We start from the raw sequence: 21,821 nt of genomic DNA, 5'->3' as shown, positions 1-21,821 counted from the left end.
TGCAATTTTTTTTGTCACACGGTATTTGCGCACAGATTTTCCAAACGCAATTTTTGCGAAAAAAATACATTTTTTTTAAATTTATTGCACAAATACACTATATAATTCCAATTTGTTTGGTAAAATTTAAAAGATGATCTTATGCCGAGTTCATAGACACCTAACATGACATGCTTTAAAAATTGCGCACACCTGCGCAGCGGCAAAAACGTACGTACATTTTTAAAAACCTTTAAAAGTCTCTACAGGTTACCACTTTAGACTTACAGAGGAGGTCTACTGCAAGAATTACTGCACTCGATCTGGCGATCGCGGCGATACCTCACATGCATGCTGAAATTGCGGTTTACATATGACACTAGACCAACGCTTGCGTGTGCCATTGCGCGCAAGCACGGGGGAAAGGGGGCGGAGCTCGATTTTTTTTTTTTTTGCTCTTTTATGTTATTTTGACACCTTTCCTTTAATTTTTTTTTTTTTAAATCATTTTTATTGCTATCACAGTGAATTTAGATATCCCCTATGATAGCAATCGGTAGTGACAGGTACTCTTTTTTTTAAAAATTGGGGTCTTTTATACTCTAGATCTCTCCTCTGACCTTAATGCTTCTGACCACGCCAAAATTGGTGTGATAAAATACTTTCCCAATTTCCCAATGGCCCTGTTTATTTCTGGCGAAAAAGAAGTCATGAAATGCTCGTAGCCTCCGGCATCTTAGGCCATAGAGATGATTGGAGCCATTCTAATCTTCAATTAGCTCTATGGTTAGATAACTGAACCACCGGCTGCACTCTCGGGTTAACCGGTGGGACAGGAGAGCCCGAGAAAAACCACGGAAGGCTGCGGAAGGCGGCGGTGGGGGGGGGGGGGAGGCCCCTCCCACTGCATGTAAAAGCAGTCTAGCGGCCAATTACCTGCTAGGATTGCTTTTACATGTAAGCCGACCGCTGGCTGTAAAAAACGATACCAAGATGATGCCTAAATCTGCAGGCATCATCCTGGTATAACCACTCAAAGTCCAGCAACTTACCAATACATTGCTAGTCCTTGTTTGGCATATTGGTTTTTTTTTTTTTCATGCAGCCTGTGGGCTGAACGGAAAAAAAGAGAACCTATCAGAAATCAGCACAGGAATAATGCGTAGTATTACTCATCATTAACCGCCCAAACAACCACCCACTGAATTTAATGATGGGTATACACGGCACTATCCACGTATACCAAAATAGGATTTTAACTGCAGTGCTGAAATCAGAAAATCACCACAGCTGCTATCAGCAAAGGTATCCATATATGCTGAGCGCAAACACTGTTTGTGTCAGAATATATAAAATCAATGCGTGGTAGCCGACAAGTACCTGCAAGAGAAACAGGTCACAAAAGAATGAAAAAACAAAGTACATTAAAAAAAAGTACATTAGGAAGAGTAGGACATATAAAATGACTGACAACAACAAAAGTTTTTGGATTCTCATCATTAACCGCCCAAACAACCACCCACTGAATTTAATGATGGGTATACACGGCGCTATCCACGTATACCAAAATAGGATTTTAACTGCAGTGCTGAAATCAGAAAATCACCACAGCTGCTATCAGCAAAGGTATCCATATATGCTGAGCGCAAACACTGTTTGTGTCAGAATATATAAAATCAATGCGTGGTAGCCGACAAGTACCTGCAAGAGAAACAGGTCACAAAAGAATGAAAAAACAAAGTACATTAAAAAAAAAGTACATTAGGAAGAGTAGGACATATAAAATGACTGACAACAACAAAAGTTTTTGGATTCTCATCATTAACCGCCCAAACAACCACCCACTGAATTTAATGATGGGTATACACGGCGCTATCCACGTATACCAAAATAGGATTTTAACTGCAGTGCTGAAATCAGAAAATCACCACAGCTGCTATCAGCAAAGGTATCCATATATGCTGAGCGCAAACACTGTTTGTGTCAGAATATATAAAATCAATGCGTGGTAGCCGACGAGTACCTGCAGGAGAAACAGGTCACAAAAGAATGAAAAAACAAACAAAGGACATTTAAATGTACAGTAAGAAGAGTAGAAGGACATATAAAATGACTGACACAACAACAGTTTTTGGATCCTTTTATTTTTCTTTCTAACTGTTTCTTCATGTCTTGATTTGGGACTGCGATCTTCTGCGATCTTCTCTTCCAGCTTGGGTCTCTCAAAATGTCGATGGACATCCAACATCCTTCGGGACCCTGTGTTTGTGTGCCCTACACTGTGTCGTGCTGTACCCTACACTAATACTCCACTAGTGTATGGTAGCGCTCAAAACATTCCCCGATGCAGAGACCAGGTTGGTCAGGACATTTGGGACAATAATAACGGGTGTCACGCCTAAATCCGCGCCTGCGACAGACACGACATCTTCTTTGGGGCCATCTTTGGGTAGGGGTACTCGGGAGGGCATAAGGAAAATGCCTCTCATGCAGCCGGCTCACTGCATCTGGAAGGGGAAGTTGGGCAGGCATGCCTCCTGGGTACAGGTAGGCAAGGATGATCTCTTCCTGGAATTCCCGGAAAGATCCAGTTCGTCCTGACGCCTTGTATAGGACAAAGGCGTTCAGCATCGCCAATTGGAATAAATAAACAGACACTTTTTTGTACCAGCGTCTGGCTTTACGGGCAACTAAATACGGCGCCAAAATCTGGTCGTTAAGGTCCACCCCTCCCATGTTAAGGTTATATTCGTGGACACAGAGGGGTTTCTCCACAACGCCAGTTGCCGTAGTGATTTGGATTGTCGTGTCTGCGTGAAGGGAGGACAGAACATAAACATCCCGTGTATCCTTCCACTTCACCGCAAGCAATTTGTCCGTTTTCAAGCAGGCTCTCGCCCCCCGACTAAGACGGGAATCTACAAGCCGTTGGGGGAAGCCCCGGCGATTAGGTCGCACGGTGCCACATGCGCCAATTTGTAATTCGAGCAGGTGACTAAATAGTGGCACGCTTGTATAAAAGTTGTCCACGTACAAATGGTACCCCTTTCCGGATAAGGGTGACACCAAGTCCCAAACGATCTTACCGCTGCTCCCTATGTAGTCTGGGCAGTTGGGGGGCTCCACACAGCTATCTTTTCCCTCATAGACCCGGAAACTAACTGTATAGCCTGTGGCCCTGTCACACAATTTATACAGTTTGACCCCGTATCTGGCACGCTTGCTGGGGAGGTACTGTTTCATAGCAAGGCGGCCAGTAAATTTAATCAGGGACTCGTCAACGCAGACAACTTGTTTGGGGGTAAACAAGGCTGCAAACCGCTGATTGAAGTGGTCTATGAGGGGCCGAATTTTGTGGAGCCGATCGTATGCAGGGTCTCCCCGAGGACGACAGATTTCATTGTCGCTGAAATGCATAAATCGCAGAATTTGCTCATATCTCGCCCTGGACATGGAGGCAGAGTACATGCGCATATGGTGAAGTGGGCTAGTGGACCAATATAGCCGCAATTCACTCTGTTTAGTTATGCCCATGTGGAGGGAAAGGCCCAGAAAGATCTTAAATTCGGAAACCGTTAAAGGTTTCCAGCCGAATTGTCTGGCAAGGGGCGAATTTGGGTTGGCGGCGATAAATTGTTGAGCATATAAATTTGATTGATCCACAATAGATCTGAAAAGATCTTCCGTGAAGAACAGCTCAAAAAAGTTCAGGGGCGTAAAACCAGCTGTCTCCACGTGGATTCCAGGTTGGGCGGTGAATGGGGGAAGTACTGGCGCTGTAGTATCAGTGGGTTGCCAATTAGGAAATGCCAGCGCATCAGGGAGGGCACTATGGGCTCTACGGGCCTGTCTTCGAATACGCGGTGGCTGCGGGCCACTACTTGTGCTAACCACCGCACCAGCTTCAACTGCACTTAGGGGACTCGCCACGTCACCAGGTCTTACTGCAGTGCTGGTTGTACTAGGTCCAGGGTGTACTAGGCCGCTGGCGCTTGCCAGGTCGCCAGAAGGATGAGCGGCACTAGTACCCACACTCTGCTCCATACGAGCACCCTGCGATTCCTGCATCTCAACAACACCAGAATGGGGTCGGGTACGCCTGGGTCTAACAGGGACCCATCTGTCGTCGGAGCTATCTGTCAGGGAGCCGCTGCTGTCATTTGGTTCGTATACTGACCCTGATTCTGCCGGTGAGGCTTCCCCATCGCTCTCACCTGACATGGTCATTATACTGTAAATAGCTTCATCACTGTACGAACGTTTAGACATTTTGGTAACTAAATTTACCCGTACAGTGATGCGACTCACAGGTAATAAAAGCACCTGGTTGTCGAAGATTATTTCAAGCGCTACCAAAAAAACTGCTAATGCTAGCAGGGATCAGGCCTGACTCTGCTAACACAGCGGTTTTGTGTCTTGTGTTTTTTTGTAAGTGACAGTAATCTGTTGATTACTACACTTACCTGGGTGAAAGGGTTAAACGCAGGTGCTGGCAGGAATCAGTGCTGATCGTGCAAACACTGCGTTTTGGGAACCCTAAACTATGGGGGCGCTAGTATAGTTCTGATCAGATCAGATATGGATCTGTTCAAACACTATACTAGAAATGGAAGTGTATGTGCGTGCGTGCGTGTGTGTGTGGCAATCAAGGGGTTATTTCTAAACTATGCGCTGGGGATCTGGGGGGGGTGGCGGGGACCCTAAACCTCCTTTGGGAAAGAAACTAGCTAGCTAGCACAACCTCAAGTCACAATGACACCAATACAAAATACAGTAAAAACAGTATATTATGTGTGTATTAGTGCTAATGTGACAGAGGGTGTAGGGGTTAACGGGATGTGATCAGGGGGGGATCAGGGGTTTAAATCTTTATTGGAAGGGGCTGGCGGGTATCCTAAGGATAAAAGGAACGGTGGCAAGCGCTAAACCTGGTCACAAGTCACACTTATACGGGTATATAGAAAATGCTATATACTGTATACAGTGTGCGTTGTGGCAGGGGGTGTAGGGGTGATCAGGGGGGGATCAGGGGATTAAATCTTTATTGGGCGGGTGGGGGGGACCCTAAACCTGCTTGGGACACAAACTTAGTCGCCTGCGCTAATTCTGATCACAATCACACTAATACAAAAATACAAAAACACAGTATATTACGTTTGTATTAGTGCTGATGTGACAGAGGGTGTAGGGGTTAACTAGCGGTGATCAGGAGGGGATCAGGGGGGATCAGGGGCTCAAATCTTTATTAGGGGGGGGTGGCGGGTAATTCAAGTGGAAAAGGGGGGGTCGCAAGAGCTAGACCTGACCACAAATCACACTTATACGGGTATATAGCAAAATGCTATATACTGTATACGGTGTGTGTTATGGCAGGGGGTGTAGGGGTGATCAGGGGGGGGTCAGGGGCTTAAATCTTTATTGGTCGGGTGGCGGGGACCCTAAACCTTCTTGGGACAGAAACTTAGTCGCCTGCGCTAATTCTGATCACAATGACACTAATACAAAAATACAATAACACCGTATATTGCGTTTGTATTAGTGCTGATGTGACAGAGGGTGTAGGGGTTAACGGCGGTGATCAGGGGGGGTTCAGGGGGGATCAGTGGGTTAAATCTTTATTAGGGGGGGGTGGGGGGTAATTTGAGTGGAAAAGGGGGGGTCGCAAGGGCTACACCTGTTCACAAATCACACTTATACAGGTATATAGGTATATGCTATATGCTGTATATAGTGTGTGTTGTGTCAGGTGCTGTAGGGGTTAATTGGGGGGGCGATCGGGGGTGAAATGTGCCTATCTAACTGTGTGTGGGTGTGCTTGGTGCAATACTCACAGTAAGATGTGCTCTCCTCTCACGCTGGATCCAAAAAGACCGTTGTGGGGGGAGGGCACATCTCCTCTAAGCCTGTGTTTACATTTCACAGGCTTAGAGGATGATCTGATTGGGCAGGACCGATCAACAGGTCCAGACCAAAAATGATTGGCCTGGACCTGATGACTGATCGGTTCTGAACCCAATCGAGTCATCGGCGGCGGCGGCGGGGCGCGGGAGCGCGCACAGGGCCGGCAAAAAGTGCTGACGTAGGCCTACGTCAGTTTGCCTGGCCGGGGCTGAGTGCCGACGTAGATCGTCGTGCGCCGGTCGTTAAGTGGTTAAAACTGGAACCAAAATATTCAAATAAAAGATCACATAAGGTTGCCGATCTTTGGAGGCCCCAAATACCAAGTACCATTTTGTGTATCTGTGTAACTTTTAACTGTCCCCAGCCGCAGCACCGGCTCGGGGACGACCTCAACACACAGCAGATACCTCCCAATTTAAAATACCAGTTAACCCATCTATTAACATGGCATTCCACAGGTGACTCCATACCTTAGATGGGTCCCTCAGCTGCTAAGTACAGCAGGTTTTACCAGACACACCTCCAAAGACCCCCAACCGAAAATCAGCACATAAACACATGAAACAGACATCCCAATGTAGGGGCGGGTGGGCGGGAATGCTTCTTCACCCACGCTGGAACTGAAGCCCGGGAAAGAAAACAGTGAGCTCACTTCCCCCCTTCTACAGCCCCTCCCTTAGCTGCCCTGACCAATAGAAGGACAAACCCCAGACTGCCTAACATGTTAACCCTTTCAGAGACAATTCCACTGATGGCCAAGTCATGCTCTCCCTCCGCCTATTTCTTTGTTCTTTTTGCTCCGGGCTGTACTTGACTAAGGCACCCCAGATGAAATTTGGACACTTACCATAACCCTTATCTCAAATCCCAAACCCTTTCAATGAACTTCCTGCAATAAATACACGGACACCTTTATTGGAGTAAAATTGGCCAACGTGGCCATTTATTAACCAATAACAAAATATATATAACACGTTTCTTAAAACTGGAACCAAAATATTCAAATAAAAGATCAACTAAGGTTGCCGATCTTTGGAGGCCCCAAATACCAAGTACCATTTTGGGTATCTGTGTAACTCTTAACTGTCCCCAGCCGCAGCACCGGCTCGGGGACGACCTCAACACACAGCAGATACCTCCCAATTTAAAATACCAGTTAACCCATCTATTAACATGGCATTCCACAGGTGACTCCATACCTTAGATGGGTCCCTCAGCTGCTAAGTACAGCAGGTTTTACCAGACACACCTCCAAAGACCCCCAACCGCCACAGCACAAGGTGGGAAACCTCACACCATTGTGCCCCGCCAAAAACCTAACGCTCTCTGTATCCCCTCCTGCAGACCCAGGGCCCAAAGATCTATGCCCACCGCATTGAGGTGCACCCCATCACTTCGCAAATACCGCCATGTATCAACCTCCAACTCCCTGTGTCTGACCACAATCCCCCCGTTACGCACGAGGAACCTGGCAACCTCTTTATTGACCTTCACCCGGGCTTTGTCCAACTTTTCCACGGACCGGGCCTGACGCCAAGACGCGCGGCCAACAATGTCCGACCATACCACCACTGTGTCCGGGAACTCCATGCGTAGCCGGAGAATGTCAAACTTGACGTCCCGAATCAGGTGGGATGACTAAAACGTCCGGGGCCCTGTCCAACCGGGATACCCTGTGTACCTTTGGAAGCACCCTGCCCCACAACATGCCTGGAACGCCGATCCACCGGACGGTAGCCTCAGACCGAGGGATACCAAGCTGTCGCCCTTGCGGCCGAACATCCGCCCGTCTGGCCCCCCAATAGACAAAAGAGTGTCCCAAAATCCACACGAGGGCCACCGCACCTGAAACGAAAACAGACCAACGATAACACTACGAAACAGCGCCAGAGAAAGGAAAAAAGGGGCAAAACAAGCATAATAAGCAAATAACAAGCAAAAAAGAAATCCCGCAAGAACTGTGGTTACACCAAATGGGGGCGGACATAAAGCTTGAATCTGTTTGACTCCCACCTACCAATACGCCGCAAAACAGACTCATCCAAACCCCACCGAGCAGCTTCTGTAGCAGCCCCGATGCGGAATGAGTGGGAAGAATATTGCAGTGCCTGCAAGCCCGCGGCCGTAAGACAACGGCGCAACACCAAAACAAATTGAAAAGTGGACAGGGCCGACCCGTCCGCGTGCACCAGGAAAGAACCGGACCCAGCCGGTCGAACCCTAAGATATTCGAGAAAAGCTGAAACTGGACAAATGGGCGAGCCCCGTATGTGGCAAAGACGCACGGATGCGCCTCGGCCGACTTGGTCCGTCTTTGAACGGCGGATAAGCAAAACCACGGAAGAACCATCGCTGTGAACATCCGCCATCTGTAATCCCCCTTGTGCCGCCCTAGAGGAGCTGACGAGCTCGCTCACCCTAAGAGCCCCGTAAAAGGCCAGCGCAAAGGACTTCAAAACTGGAGAAACACACCCCGCCCACCTGGGCGAACAACGTCTGCAGGAGCTCAAACGTGATCGGCCGGCGCCTGTCAAGCTTTGGGGCACCCCGCCGATAACCCCTCAGCACCTGCCGAACCAAAAAAAAAAAATAAAATCTTTGGTAAAGTCCACAACACCCCTCAACTTACACAGAAAAGCAATAGCCGACAGTTTACGATTGACTGCAGAAACCGACACCCCCGCCGTGAAATTCAAGCAGATAAAATAGATCAAAAGATTCCTGACCTTCGTCCCGAGCATGTCCACCCCTGCCTCAAGTAACATGGCCCCCCACTCCCGCCAAACCTTGGTGTAAGCAGACCACGTGGACCCACTCAAGGAGCTGCGAATCAACCCGGAGGCGATGCCAATGCAATCTTCCAAAGCCGTCGTGGACAAGGGGTGCCGTGTCGCTCCGCTCCCGATGCCAACTCCCGGAACCTGTCCAACTGAAAACGAGACAATGCATCAGCCACAGTGTTTTTCACCCCCGGGAGATGCACAGCATACAGAAAGACATTCAATTGCAGACAACGCAATACCAGATGACGCAGGAGCCGCACCACAGGCGGAGAAGACCCAGACAGAGTATTGATGACTTGGACAACCCCCAAATTATCGCAGTGGAGATGGACTTTCTTGTCACGAAACAACCCCCCCACAACTCAATCGCCACTAGAACCGGAAACAATTCCAGGAGGACCAGATTGCGCAAAAAACCTGCCCCCCGCCAGTCTTCCGGCCATCGTTCCGCACTCCAACGCCCACCGAAGTATGCACCATACCCGGCCGACCCGGCCGCGTCGGTGAAAAGATCAATATCACTGTTGCTGACCGGCCCGTCCATCCACAACGACCGCCCATTGAACATGTCCAGGAAAACCTGCCACACCCTCAGGTCAGCTGCGTGCTCCCCAGTCAAACGAATAAAGTGCCCGGGGGACCGTATCCCAGCCGTGGCAGAAGAGAGCCGGCGACAAAAAACCCGGCCCATCGGCATAATGCGGCAGGCGAAATTCAGTTTGCCCAGGAGCGATTGCAATTCGCGAAGCCGTACCTTACGCTTACCGGCAACCACCCGCACCTCATCCTTGACAGCTTGTCCTCCGGTAGGCGACATTCCATGGCCTGGGAATCTATAATGATCCCCAAGAATTTTATGACGGCGAGAGGGCCCTCCATCTTATCCGCCGCCAGGGGAATACCGAACCGCTCCGCTATGTGCTGAACCGTAGCCAGCAGTACACCACAGAGCTTAGAAGAAGGTGGGCCAACGCACAGGAAGTCGTCCAAGTAATGGATGACCGAATTCACCCCCGCCACATCCCGGACCACCCATTCCACAAAGGAACTGAAGGTCTCGAACAAGGCGCAGAAAATGGAACACCCCATAGGCAGACAGCGATCCACATAGAAACCCCCAGACCATCTACAACCCAAAAGATGAAAACTGCACGGATGAACCGGCAATAGCCGAAAAGCTGACTCAATATCAGTCTTCGCCATCAGAGAACCCCTGCCGTAGTGCCGGACCCAGAAGACCGCAGCATCGAAAGAGGTATAGGAAACCGCGCATGACTCTGGGGCAATGGCATCATTGATCGACCCACCCTTCGGAAAAGAAAGGCGGTGTATCAGCCGAAACTTATTCGGCTCCTTCTTAGGGACCACCCCCAATGGGGAGACCACCAAATCAGGCAAAGGAGGGACAGAAAAGGGGCCGCTCATACGCCCCAACGCCACTTCCTTGGCGAGTTTCTCCGAAACCACCGCGGAGTGCAACTGAGCCGACCGCAAATTGTCAGCCAGGGGAGGAATCCGAGCCAGGGAGCAAGGAATGACAAAACCCCCCGAGAAACCCGCCTCCAACAAGCGAGCGGCCTGTCGATCCGGGTACCTATTTAGAAAGGGGGCCATCCTGTCCACCCTCACCGGAGTCCACCCTTTTTCCCGAAGCGTCGCCGGAATGGGACTTGCCTGCCTTAAAGCACCGGGACAAGGGGTGGGATCCGCCACAGTGGGAGCATTCGTGCTTGTAATGGCAGCTGGCGCCAAATTTACAGGTACCCTCGTTAAACTGCCAACAGCAACCCGTCGTTTTGTGGCCGGCTGTCCTGGGGTGGTCGAACTCCCAGCCCCCCCTGGAAAAAACGAAGAGGAGGCCAGCGCCGAGGTCATAAGGTTCATCCATAGCCCGATGTCCTTATGATCCCAACGCAACGACGGCCGCACCGCCTTCCGCTGACGGAACTGCTCATCATACCGCAACCAGGCCACACCCCCATACACCCTGTGGGCCTCGCCGATGGCATTAAGATAGCAGAATAAAGGTGTACAATTCTCGGGGTGCTTCTCCACAATCACGCTAGCAAAAATGGCAAACGCTTGTAGCCAATTGCTAAACGTCCGCGGAATAAGGCGATGCCGGCGCTTTTCCTCATCCTCCTTCTTGGACTCCTCAGGCTTAATCCGGTCCAGATTAAACTTCTCTAAGGGCAAAAGGGTAAAAATCTCCACATAGTCCCCTTTCAAAATCTTTTCCCGCACCTCCGGTTGGAGATGGGCGCCCAGAGGACCCTCAAAACAAACATAAACCTCGCATTTGGCGGAGTCCGCCAAACGCACAGAATCCGCGCCCTTGCCAGCGTCCTTAGACGTCTCGGCCGTGGGCTGCTCACCCCCCGCGCCCCCCGCCAGAGCCGCACCCGACGGAACCACAGCAGGGGGGGCAGCCTGCCCCTGATTTACCGCCACGCCAACCCCAGGCGAAGCAGCCACCCAAGCCGACACCGGCGACGCTGCGGGAGGAGCAGCCGCGTCCAAACGTTGTACCAAAACCCGCAAACCCGCCACCAGCTCCTGAAACGCTGCGACGGAACCAGGCACGGCAGACGCCATGCCCACTGTCTGGGGCGAGGAAAACCCGCTCACAGCGGGAGAAGGCGCCACTAGACCCGCCCCGGGGGCCCCCACCCCCCACTCACCCCCCCCAGAAGACTGCACACTCTGTGAAGAAAACAAGGAAGCAAAATTGTACTCACCAGGCTGACTAGGAACGGACCCCACAGCCGCGTCACCGGACTCCATCGCTGCCGCCGGACGTGGCGCCGCCTCCTCCTCCGCGCTGGACAGCTCGCCTTCGGACCTGGATGATTCCTGCAGGGCATCTGTGGCAGAAAGGTCTGGCACGGCCGCACCGACCGCTCCCGGACTCGGACGACCATCCTGGCTCAGGCGACTGCAGTCCCCCGACCGCACGGCAGACCCCCACGATTTCTTCTTCCTGCTGGTGCTGGGGGGAGGGGATCTGCCCTGACCCAGATCCCGACAAGATGATGAAGAGGCCCTGGGGTGGGAGGGGCCTCCGGCCGCTCTACCGGACTGACCGGAGCCCGCCGCACTGACCATCCCACGCCGGGCTGCCCCCTCCGCCGGAGCATCCACAGGGGAGGCAGCCGCATGTTCCGGATGCCTACGACGCGCAGGTGGGGGGGGGGGGGAGGGGAGAGTGTGGCTGCGGCCCCCACCTGCAGAGCTCCGCCGATGACGGGGATTCCTCCCAGTGCCAGCGCCGGAGACAGCTGGAGAGCGCTGTTCCGACGTGCCTGGAGGGTCCTCCGAGGGGCTCCCAAAGCGGCGCTGAGCTCTAGAGGGAGGGGGGGCTGAAGCGCTCCGGGGGACGTGTCCTCCGAGCACGTCTCCCCCCTGCATTCGCTGCCGCCGGGGCAAGCAGTCCGGAGACCTGCTGCTGCAGCCAGTCCTGTCCCATGGACTCAACCATGGACCGCAGCTGCTCTATGAGGGACCGAGCGTCCGACATGGGGCTAAAAAGCAGGATGGAGGTGGAGGAAGCACGGGGAGATAGTCTGGCAGTGCGGGACAATAGCGGGGGGGGGGAGGGGGGGGGCACAATACCCGACGGCAGCAGAAGATCCCGATGCTTCTAATGCTTCTTCACCCACGCTGGAACTGAAGCCCGGGAAAGACTACAGTGAGCTCACTTCCCCCCTTCTACAGCCCCTCCCTAGCTGCCCTGACCAATAGAGGGAAAGACTACAGTGAGCTCACTTCCCCCCTTCTACAGCCCCTCCCTTAGCTGCCCTGACCAATAGAAGGACAAACCCCAGACTGCCTAACATGTTAACCCTTTCAGAGACAATTCCACTGATGGCCAAGTCATGCTCTCCCTCCGCCTATTTCTTTGTTCTTTTTGCTCCGGGCTGTACTGTATATTTATTCAAACAATCAAAAGTTGTAAAAAAAAAAACAAATTTATAAAAGCTTTTAACAATAGAAAATTAACCATAAACCACTTTAGACTTCCTTTAATATAACAGCATGGCTGAAATAAGCTTCAGGAGGCAACTAATAACATATGCAATGTTTACTTATAAGGACTTGTATGAATGGGTGCTGAATGTGGAATCATATTAGAGCGCCCTTGCTAAGTGCTCTTATGTATTAAGCAATTTGTATTTATACACATTTTGTAGACTTGACTTTCAGGAAGGACTAACATCAGATATATGTGTTGTGTCCCGCCTGTTAAAGCTTGTGTATTCAAGTCAGTGTTAGCTCTGGAAAGGCCCAGTTAAAAGTTGTGGTCCAATTAAGGCCTTTAGTATTTGTACTATTTATTTAAGATATGCTTATTTTAATTAAACATTAACCACTTAAGGACCATAAGGTTTTTACTTTAACTGACAACTGCGCAGTCATGCGATGCTGTACCCAAATAAAATTGATGTCCTTTTTTCCCACAAATAGAGCTTTCTTTTGGTGGTATTTGAGCACATCTGCGGTTTTTATTTTTTTGTGCTATAAACAAAAAAAAAAAAAGCAACAATTCTGAATAAAAAAAAACAATATTTTTCACTTTCTGCTATAAACATTCCCCCCCCAAAAAATTAAAAAATCAAATTTTTTTAGCAGTTTAGGCCAATATGTATTCTGCTTCATATTTTTGGTAAAAAAAAAAACCCAATAAGTGTATATTGATTGTTTTGCGGAAAAGTTATTGCATCTACAATCTAGGGGAAGATTTATGTCATTTTTTTTTTTTACTAGTAATGGCGGCGATCAGCGATTTTTAGCAGGACTGCGACATTGCGGCAGACAGATCGGACACCTAACTGACACTTTTGAGGGGGCCAGTGACATTATTACAGTAATCAGTGCTAAAAATATGCACTGTTACTGTACTAATGACACTGGCAGGGAAGGGGTTAACACCAGGGGCAATCAAGGGGTTAAATGTGTGCCTAGGGAATGCTTTCTAACTGTGTGGGGGATGTACTTACTGGATAAACACAGAGATCTGTGTTCCTAAATAGGAGAAACACAGGATCCCTGTGTTCATCACTGACAAAACATTGGTGTGCCGTGTTTACTTACTGGGGAGCGATCGCGGGTGCCTGGCGAACATCACGTCTGCGGGACCTGCTGATTGGCTCCCCCTCCCTCACTAACTGCTACACAAAGCGACATACAGGTGCGTTGTTTCGCATAACAGAGCCGACCTGCGGCGGCTGGTCGGCAATTGGTTAATATACACATAGCTTAAACTGGACGTGTGGACAGGGTGCGGATGTTCAAGTTTTTACATACTGTTATTAAACAGTAAAAAAAGCAAGGACTCTACCCAATTCTCGCTAATTTATTTATTGTCGAAGTTCATACCTATGGCCCCCTTGCATATTAATGTAAGTTGCATTATGGCAACTGATTCATTTTGAATATGCTGCCAAAGCACCCCAGCAAACCAAAAGTTAGCCTGACTCTTTTTTTTACCAATAAAGCAGACCACAATGCACAGCAGTGGTGGACTATGAGTTGTGCTGAAACACTGGTCCATTGCCTTAGTGCATCAGGATGCTCAGAATGAATGACACCACAAACACATACACGCAGTGGTACTGCATTGCGCAATGCAAAGCTGAGAAGCCAGCTTGCAGTCTTTGTCTGTCAGCAGCTCACCCTTTTCCCCCTTTCAGAGCATCTACTACCATTTTTTTTATTTCTGCAACCCACCCCTTCCTTCCCTTCCCCCCCTCTCCCCCCCCCTATATGTTGATGGCTAGTTATAAATCCACATCAGGGACATGCAGTGAGGTCAGTGGCTAGTATCCGAGTCAGATACACACAGGTTACATATTCACAAGTTATGTATTCGATTCTCATTATGTGATTGCAATTCTACTAGTTCTACTCTTTTAACAAAAGCTGTCCCTTTAAGATGTTTTTCAGTCACCATTTTTGTTGATGCTGGAAAGAATATTACTACCAAAGTTAACCATAAAGATTGTAGAAAAAATAAAAAATGTCTCGTTATTCTCTGAAGCCAGAAATATAACAGTTGTAGCGGCCCCTTTGGCATCGAGTGAATAACGAGAGGAGAGCTTCTGACGGGTGCAGTACTTTTATTCTTTTGCATCAAAGGTGTGCAGGAGGGTTGAACGTTAATCTCTTTAACACCTTGAGCACCGTAAACCATGAACACCATAAGCACCATAGCACCGTGAAAACTGCAAAACGACATACAATACATTTGTTACACACACAGTTCATATACACTTTTATATATAATGCACTTTTACTGCATACCTCGCTCCGCTTGCCAAGGGATGCAAACTTTAAGCCTTAGGAGTCCTCTCTAGCAATCATCTTCCTATGAGGTTCTGCTGACATGCTCTGTATATAAAATCTGAGTCACAAAACTTTACCTCAGAGCTAGAGGGAGGAGTAGGAGGAGTGGTCTAGTGATCCTGCTGATTAAACATTCCCCAGGGAAACAAAAGGAAGGCAGAAAGGTTCCACCTTGCAGTAAGTGCTGAACAAACATTTACAGTGATAAGCGGACAGTTACAACAGTATTCAGTAATAAACAAGTAAACAATAAATGGTGCATGGTTATTTACTAAAAGGTGAAATGCAGAAGAATTGAAACAAATGGTAAAACAGTAAAACAGTGCATCTAAAAAAAAAAATATATAATGTTTGGGAGTTCTGAGTAATTTTCTAGCAAAAAAAATATGATTTTTACATGTAGGAGAGGACTACCAGAATTGGCCCAGGTGGCAAGTGGTTAATTACCATAAGTAAGTAATATTTAAAAAACTGTACTCAAGCAGGTGGCTTAACGTACCAGTTAGTGAAGTTTGAAGTTATAACTTCAAACCAGTAATTTCACAGTAAATATTATTATGTTATAACATATAGCATAGTAATATATCATTTTGATTGATTAAAAAAGTACCTTTTCAACAGCAGCAGATTTTCCCTCTTAACTGTGTGAGGAAAACATGGGATTATGGGTAAACCTTATACCCATAAATCCATGTTTTTTCCTTGTAGTAAAGAGGGCTGGGCTGGAAGGGAGCATTTGTCTTTTAGACACATGCCTCCTTCTATGTCACTGCAGTGAGAGGAGAGCCTCCACTGCAGCATTTTTATTGGACAGCTTGGACAATGGTGCTTTACCATTGGTCCAAGGCTCCAAGCTGTCCATTGAGCTCAGTGCCTCTGACAAGAAATCAGAGGCACTGTGAGCTCATCCTCTCAGTCTGCTGCAAACAGCATGTGCCAGCTTGTATTTAACCACTTCAGCCCCGGAAAGGTTTTACCCCCTTCCTGACCAGACCCTATTTTGCAATTCGGCACTCCTTTAATTTAACAGACAATTGCACGGTCGTGCGATGCTGTACCCAAAAGAAACTTACGTCCTTTTTTCCCCACAAATGGAGCTTTCTTTTGGTAGTATTTGATCACCTGTACAATTTTTATTTTTTGCGTTATAAACAAAAAAATAGCGACAATTGTAAAAAAAAAAAAACAAAAAAAAAAAAAAAACAATATTTTTCACATTCTGCTATAGGACATTCCCAAAAAAAATTTAAAAATCAAAATTTTTTAACATTTTAGGCCCATTTGTTTTCTGCTACATATTTTTGGTAAAAAAAAATCGTAATAAGCGTATTTTGATTGGTTTACGCAAAAGTTATCGTGTCTACTAACTACAGGAAAGATTTATGTAATTTTTATTGTTTTTTTTTTTTTTACTAGTAATGGCGGCGATCTGTGATTTTTTGTGTGACTGCGACATTGCGGCGGACAGATCGGACCCTTAACTGCCATTTTTGAAATTTTTGGGGGTACAGTAATCAGTGCAAAAAATATGCACTGTTACTGTAATAATGCCATTGGCAGGGAAGGGGTTAACCCTGTGGGTGATCAAAGTGGTTAATGTATGCCTAGATGCTTACTAACTGTGGGGGGGGGGGGGGGGTTCTGTGACAGGCACAGACAGATCGCAGTTTCAGCTTAGCTGAAACTGATGATCTGTTCCTGCCTGTCTGAGAGAAGATCCGCCTGCTTTGTTTACATAAGCAGGCGGGCCTTCTCTATGTTTCCCCAAACGATCAGAGGAGGAAGGCGGCGAATGCCGCCTCTCATCCCGTGGCCCACCTCCCGCTGTGTCCAAACCACATGCACTCCAGTCACGTAGTACTATGTGACTGGACGCAGGGGAGCCGCACTGCCGCAGTAATATTAGTCGGCAAGCGGTTAAACTGGTAGCTTCTGACAGGCTGTGCAAGGAGCCCCGTATCTCTGGAACCATAGGTGCTAGGAGCCTCAAATTTTGACCAGTGGTGATGTCTCTGTAACCCCAGGTCGCCAAGATATGACCCTCCATGCTTGATCATTTTTTTTTTTTTTGTGCATGGTAGTTGCCTCCCCTGACTGCACGTCCCTGATCCACATCACACCTTGTCCCTATCATCAGATGTGTTATTATCCACCCTTATATAGTTATTGTGTATGTATGAACAGAACATAGACTAAATCTTGACCATTTTTCTCTCTATTTGGGTTTTCTCTGTAAATAAAAACACATCCACATAAGCTGGATGATCCCATGCCACTCCCCTTGTCGTCCCTAAATGTATGCTATGCAGCACACAGCCTATATACATCCCAGTTCCTTATTTTCTAATCTTGTTTCTTCTCCTTTCCCCACCTTTTTCTTGCTTTTCTCCTCTCCCTTCTTCTCATGTTCTACCTCCCCTTTGTTTTCCCTGGGTCCTATAGGGTTGAATTTGCATTTCTTTTACTTTTTTAATGACTCTTACCTGACTTTCATTAAATATCCATATAACTATACTACCTAGCAGCAAACATTTCCCCTTTATCCCATCTCCATGTCACCCATGATCTCCCCTTCTGACTCTTGTTTTGGAATTAATTTACTGCTTCTTAAAGTGTAATTCCAGTCAAATTCTAACTAAAGGCTAAACCGACTCCCACCCCCATTCTAAGACTATTCTATCTACCCTGTGAAAGAAAAGATGCCTATACTTGTGTATCCTGAAGCCACTCTGGTCTGGACACATGATTGGTTGCGGCTATCCCTTCTTTACACTGAAGTTGCCACTGGGACCCGATCATGTGACCAAACCAGAGCAGCCTCACATTAGGTCAGTATAAGCATCTTTACTTTCACAGGATAGATAGAATAGTCCTAGAATGGGGGCGGAAGTCAGTTTAGCCTTTAGTTAGGATTTGGCTGGAATTACACACTTTAAGAATTTTTAATTGCTTGAATATCCATAGCCTGACTATCCTTAGCTACCTTTAGCTGATAACATTGCATTCTACTTTTTTCATCCCTTTGAGAATAGTCTTTAAGTATCAAGCACATCTGACAGGTTCTGATAGCCCTTGATTAATATAACACCATTTTAATTAAAGTACAGACACTAATAGGGATTAATTGTAGCTGATTTTGCTTAACGTGTCTATAAAATATATTAAAGCAGACCTTGCATTTCAGCAAGGTCCACTTATTCAACGTGGCTCTACTTTCATAAACACTGCAAAAAGTGCAAAAAAAAGAATCCACAGAGGGAAAAATTGTTTGCTAATATGCTCACATTTCCCCGGCCACTGTAGTGCAGAGGATGAAGTCAGCATCCTGCCGACGAGATCTCTGGGAATACCGAGTAGTAAAAATCTCATAAGAAGATATTGCAGGATAGTACAGGATTGTCCCTTTGTGAAATTTTAGCTACTCTACATACTTTGCATTACTCAAAATTCTTTTTTTTCAAATGTACCATGTTGTTTTTTTCTCTCTAGATACAAGTCATGTATTGCTGAGATGATTAGAACTAAAGACAGCATGCCTTATGTACAATACAGATGTTCACTTCAGGTACCTTCATCTCAGGCAAACAATTCCTTTAAGATCCAAGTCAGAATGCAGAATGAGGTGAAAACTCTGAAAGCCTGTGAGAATAGTGAGTATAGTTTTGATTATGTTGTGTATTATATCTACTAGTATTAGGATTTATTAGAGGATGCATGGGTTTAACAGAGTTTTAAGGATTCATAAGAATGAAGTTTAGCCGCTTCTCCAAAATATTGCCTCTGATGGTGGTGGTGGAGTGAATTTTATCAGTGCTGGGACAAAGTCTTTGGCACTAAAAGGAGGCCTGGAGTAAAAGAAACAAGACATCAACAGAGGGCCGGCATGACAGGGGTTAAAGGGTCAGTGGGACAAAAAATAGTTAAATAGGTTGTATATTGTACTGGGTTTTAATTGGTTTAGAAGGGGGAGTAGGTAAGGTATGGGAGGAGTTGCAGGGAGGTGCATAGGCAGAAGGGAGGGCTGATCTTCAGTCGAAGGGAGATCAGCCAGGGGAAAACTTCCCTCCCGCCTGCCCTGTTATTTTTGATCCCCTCTGTTAAATGGGTAATTATTGGGATTGGGGGATTGGGTCGCTTGTTTTTAAGCAGATGGTGGGGTTCAAGGCCCTTGTAGTTTACTGTGGGCACTAAAATGAACTTGGTAGGGACCCGTGTGAGGTACGGATCCCAGTTGTTATAATAGAGGTATCTGCGGCTGGTTGTCTCCGAGTCGGTGGTGTTGCGGCTGGAGGCCTGTAATAGGTCGCAGGCATTTTATCTTCTTGTGAGTGAGGCCTACGAGGACCTTGAGCCTCCAGTTCTACTGTATTTTACATTGTATTCATGTTGTTATGTTATGTTATGTTATTTATTATATTGGTTAATAAAGGCTGCTTTGGCCATTAACTCCAGTTGGTTGTCAGCATGATTATTAAAGGGTTAGAGGGAGTGGTAGTAGCCAAAGTGGTCAAAGACATCTTTAGTACCCTAGTCAAGCCTAAAGTGTGCGTAGTGTGTTCCTCATCCACACCAGTCCTCTTCGTATACAGTATAGTTCCCACCGTGCAGATGCATACTTTCCCCTTGTTTAGCAGAATCAAGGAACAGGCTGATGGCAAGAAACACATTGTACCATATTATTATGTTGAGGGTATTGCACCATTAATGCCTGTTGTTTTACACAATGATTGCTCCCACAAAGTCTAACACCTTACCACTAATAGGATTCTAAATATAGTTTCATATAATATGTGCTATCCTTGTTATCCTTGAAAGTCCAGGTCACTTCAGTATTGCTTCTTGCTGCACCCTCTTTTTGTCTAAACCTTTAATTTCCAGGTAAAGTCTGACCACAGACATACTACTTTTAGAATCTACATATTAGATTATCTTTCTCTGTTGCAGTTCAGACTGAGTCGCCTACGGCTCTCGAAATAAAAGACCAGTCAAACAATGGATATACACTGAGATGGAGCCCACCAAAGGTTGACTTTACCACTATCCAATTAACATACCAGTTGTGTTACTGGAAGGAGGTACAGTCTTGCATAATATAACTGAATTAGCTTTAAAAAGTGACATTTTCTTTATTATTATTATTATTATTATTATTATTATCCAAAGTCCTACTTTATTTTTCTCTGTATACTATATGTTTTTTATTTGTTTTTTCCCCCTTTTTTAATCACCCAGACATCCAATACATGCACAAATTAGAGCTCTTATATATGGCTCTATATTTGGCCTACAGTCATACAGAGTAAATTATGCTTGTTGTTGTGTCTCTCAGGAGCTACAGCTGCAGTGTATTTTTGCCCATAGATATACATTACATTAAAAAACATTGTACACAGCTATACATGCGTAAACACCAGCACTCGAGTTTACACACTTACGTGTATGGGCGTATTTTTAAAAATATAACATTTTTATAACAAGCATTTTACTCTGTACGGCTATATTCCTAATATATGGGCACATGCAAGAGCCCTTATGTTAACCATTGCTTTTATGTCACTTTAGGGAGAACAAGAATGTCCTTCTTACTCATTGGTCAATGTCTCTGGCAATCCACCTGAATATTACTTTCCAATTTCTAAACTTGAAGGCTCCACTCACTACACAGCCAAGGTGCGTGCAAAGCCTGATGAAAAGTCTCTGTATAATGGGACATGGAGTGTATGGAGCCAGAGCTGTTCCTGGAAGACAACCTTCGGTAATGCCAGTGATTGACCATTTTGTCATACTGCTTATGTTTTTTTACATTTCTGATGTGTGTTACTCCACTGTCAGTTTTTTTCACTGTAAGGGTTTTGCTCAGTCGAACATTTGTGACAAAACCGTTGAGAGTATAGATTCATTGCAGTGTTTTTGGAGGATGCCTAAGATTCTACCCTATATAAAGTTCACCCAAACTTCTACATGTTGGTTCTTGGGAGTGTACTGCTTCACAAACATGGAAGTCTATGCTGTTCAATAGCAATGAGCAAACGGTCGAGTTTGAGCATGAGTGCTGCACAGTGCATTCTCCGCCCTGATTGGGCAAAGCTTTCCCTGCTGACAGCTAAACAATAAAAAAAAAGAAAGAAAGAAAAAATGGCATGCCCCCCCCCCCCGATCCATACCAGCACTCAAGGGTATGGTATTGATTTGGGGGGGGAACCCCACGCCAAACTTTAATAAACAAAAAGGCGTGGGACTCCCTCAAAATCCATACCAGATCCTTATCTGGGAATGCAGACTGGCAGGTCAGAAAAGAGGGGGAAGGCGAGTGAGCGTCCCCCCTCCCCCGAACCATACAAGTCCATATGCCCTCAAAGCACCTTGTCGATTAATAGGGACAAGGGCTGCTTCCTGAAAACCTGGGCTGTGATTGTCGGGGTCTGTGGGCGGGGGTGTAACGGACCGTTTCAGCAGATAAGGGGTTCAAATCAGTTTAGGCGATATGCCCCTTTCTGAGAGACAGGCACAGCTACTGCAGAACACCAAACTCCCGAACTGGATACAAAATAGCACTCCAACCTGGAACCTCACGAATAGCTGCTAGCAGACGAACAGGAAAAGCATACATCAGCTTACACTCCTAGCAATCAGTCTCCAACAGCATACAGTGAATCCCCCCAAGAACGAGACAAGGCTCCGTTTGAGGTTAAAGCAGTGGTCTGTTTATTGAGGGCTACCTGCCCCTGTATTTATGCAGGTCTCCCACCTGGTGGACACTCCCCTAGGGGACCAAATGGAAGACTTTGACACAGGCAGACATGTATCACATTACAG

At 46.9% G+C, this 21,821-nt stretch overlaps 1 protein-coding gene across 1 annotated transcript in view; it reads left to right on the top strand.

Annotated features, from left to right (window-relative positions):
* CSF2RB (colony stimulating factor 2 receptor subunit beta) overlaps positions 1-21,821 on the top strand; it is a 101,903-nt gene that overhangs the window by 46,020 nt on the left and 34,062 nt on the right. The window contains exons 8-10 of the mRNA XM_082265495.1: positions 18,495-18,655; positions 19,950-20,080; positions 20,568-20,760. Coding sequence (XP_082121621.1) covers positions 18,495-18,655; positions 19,950-20,080; positions 20,568-20,760 — 485 coding nt within the window. The remainder of the gene's footprint in view (positions 1-18,494; positions 18,656-19,949; positions 20,081-20,567; positions 20,761-21,821) is intronic.

The sequence above is a fragment of the Pelophylax lessonae genome (assembly GCF_965119305.1).
Source record: "Pelophylax lessonae genome assembly, chromosome: 8".
NCBI lineage: Eukaryota > Metazoa > Chordata > Amphibia > Anura > Ranidae > Pelophylax > Pelophylax lessonae.
Note: the sequence above shows the minus strand (reverse complement) of the source record. Positions and strands in the feature narration are given on the sequence as shown.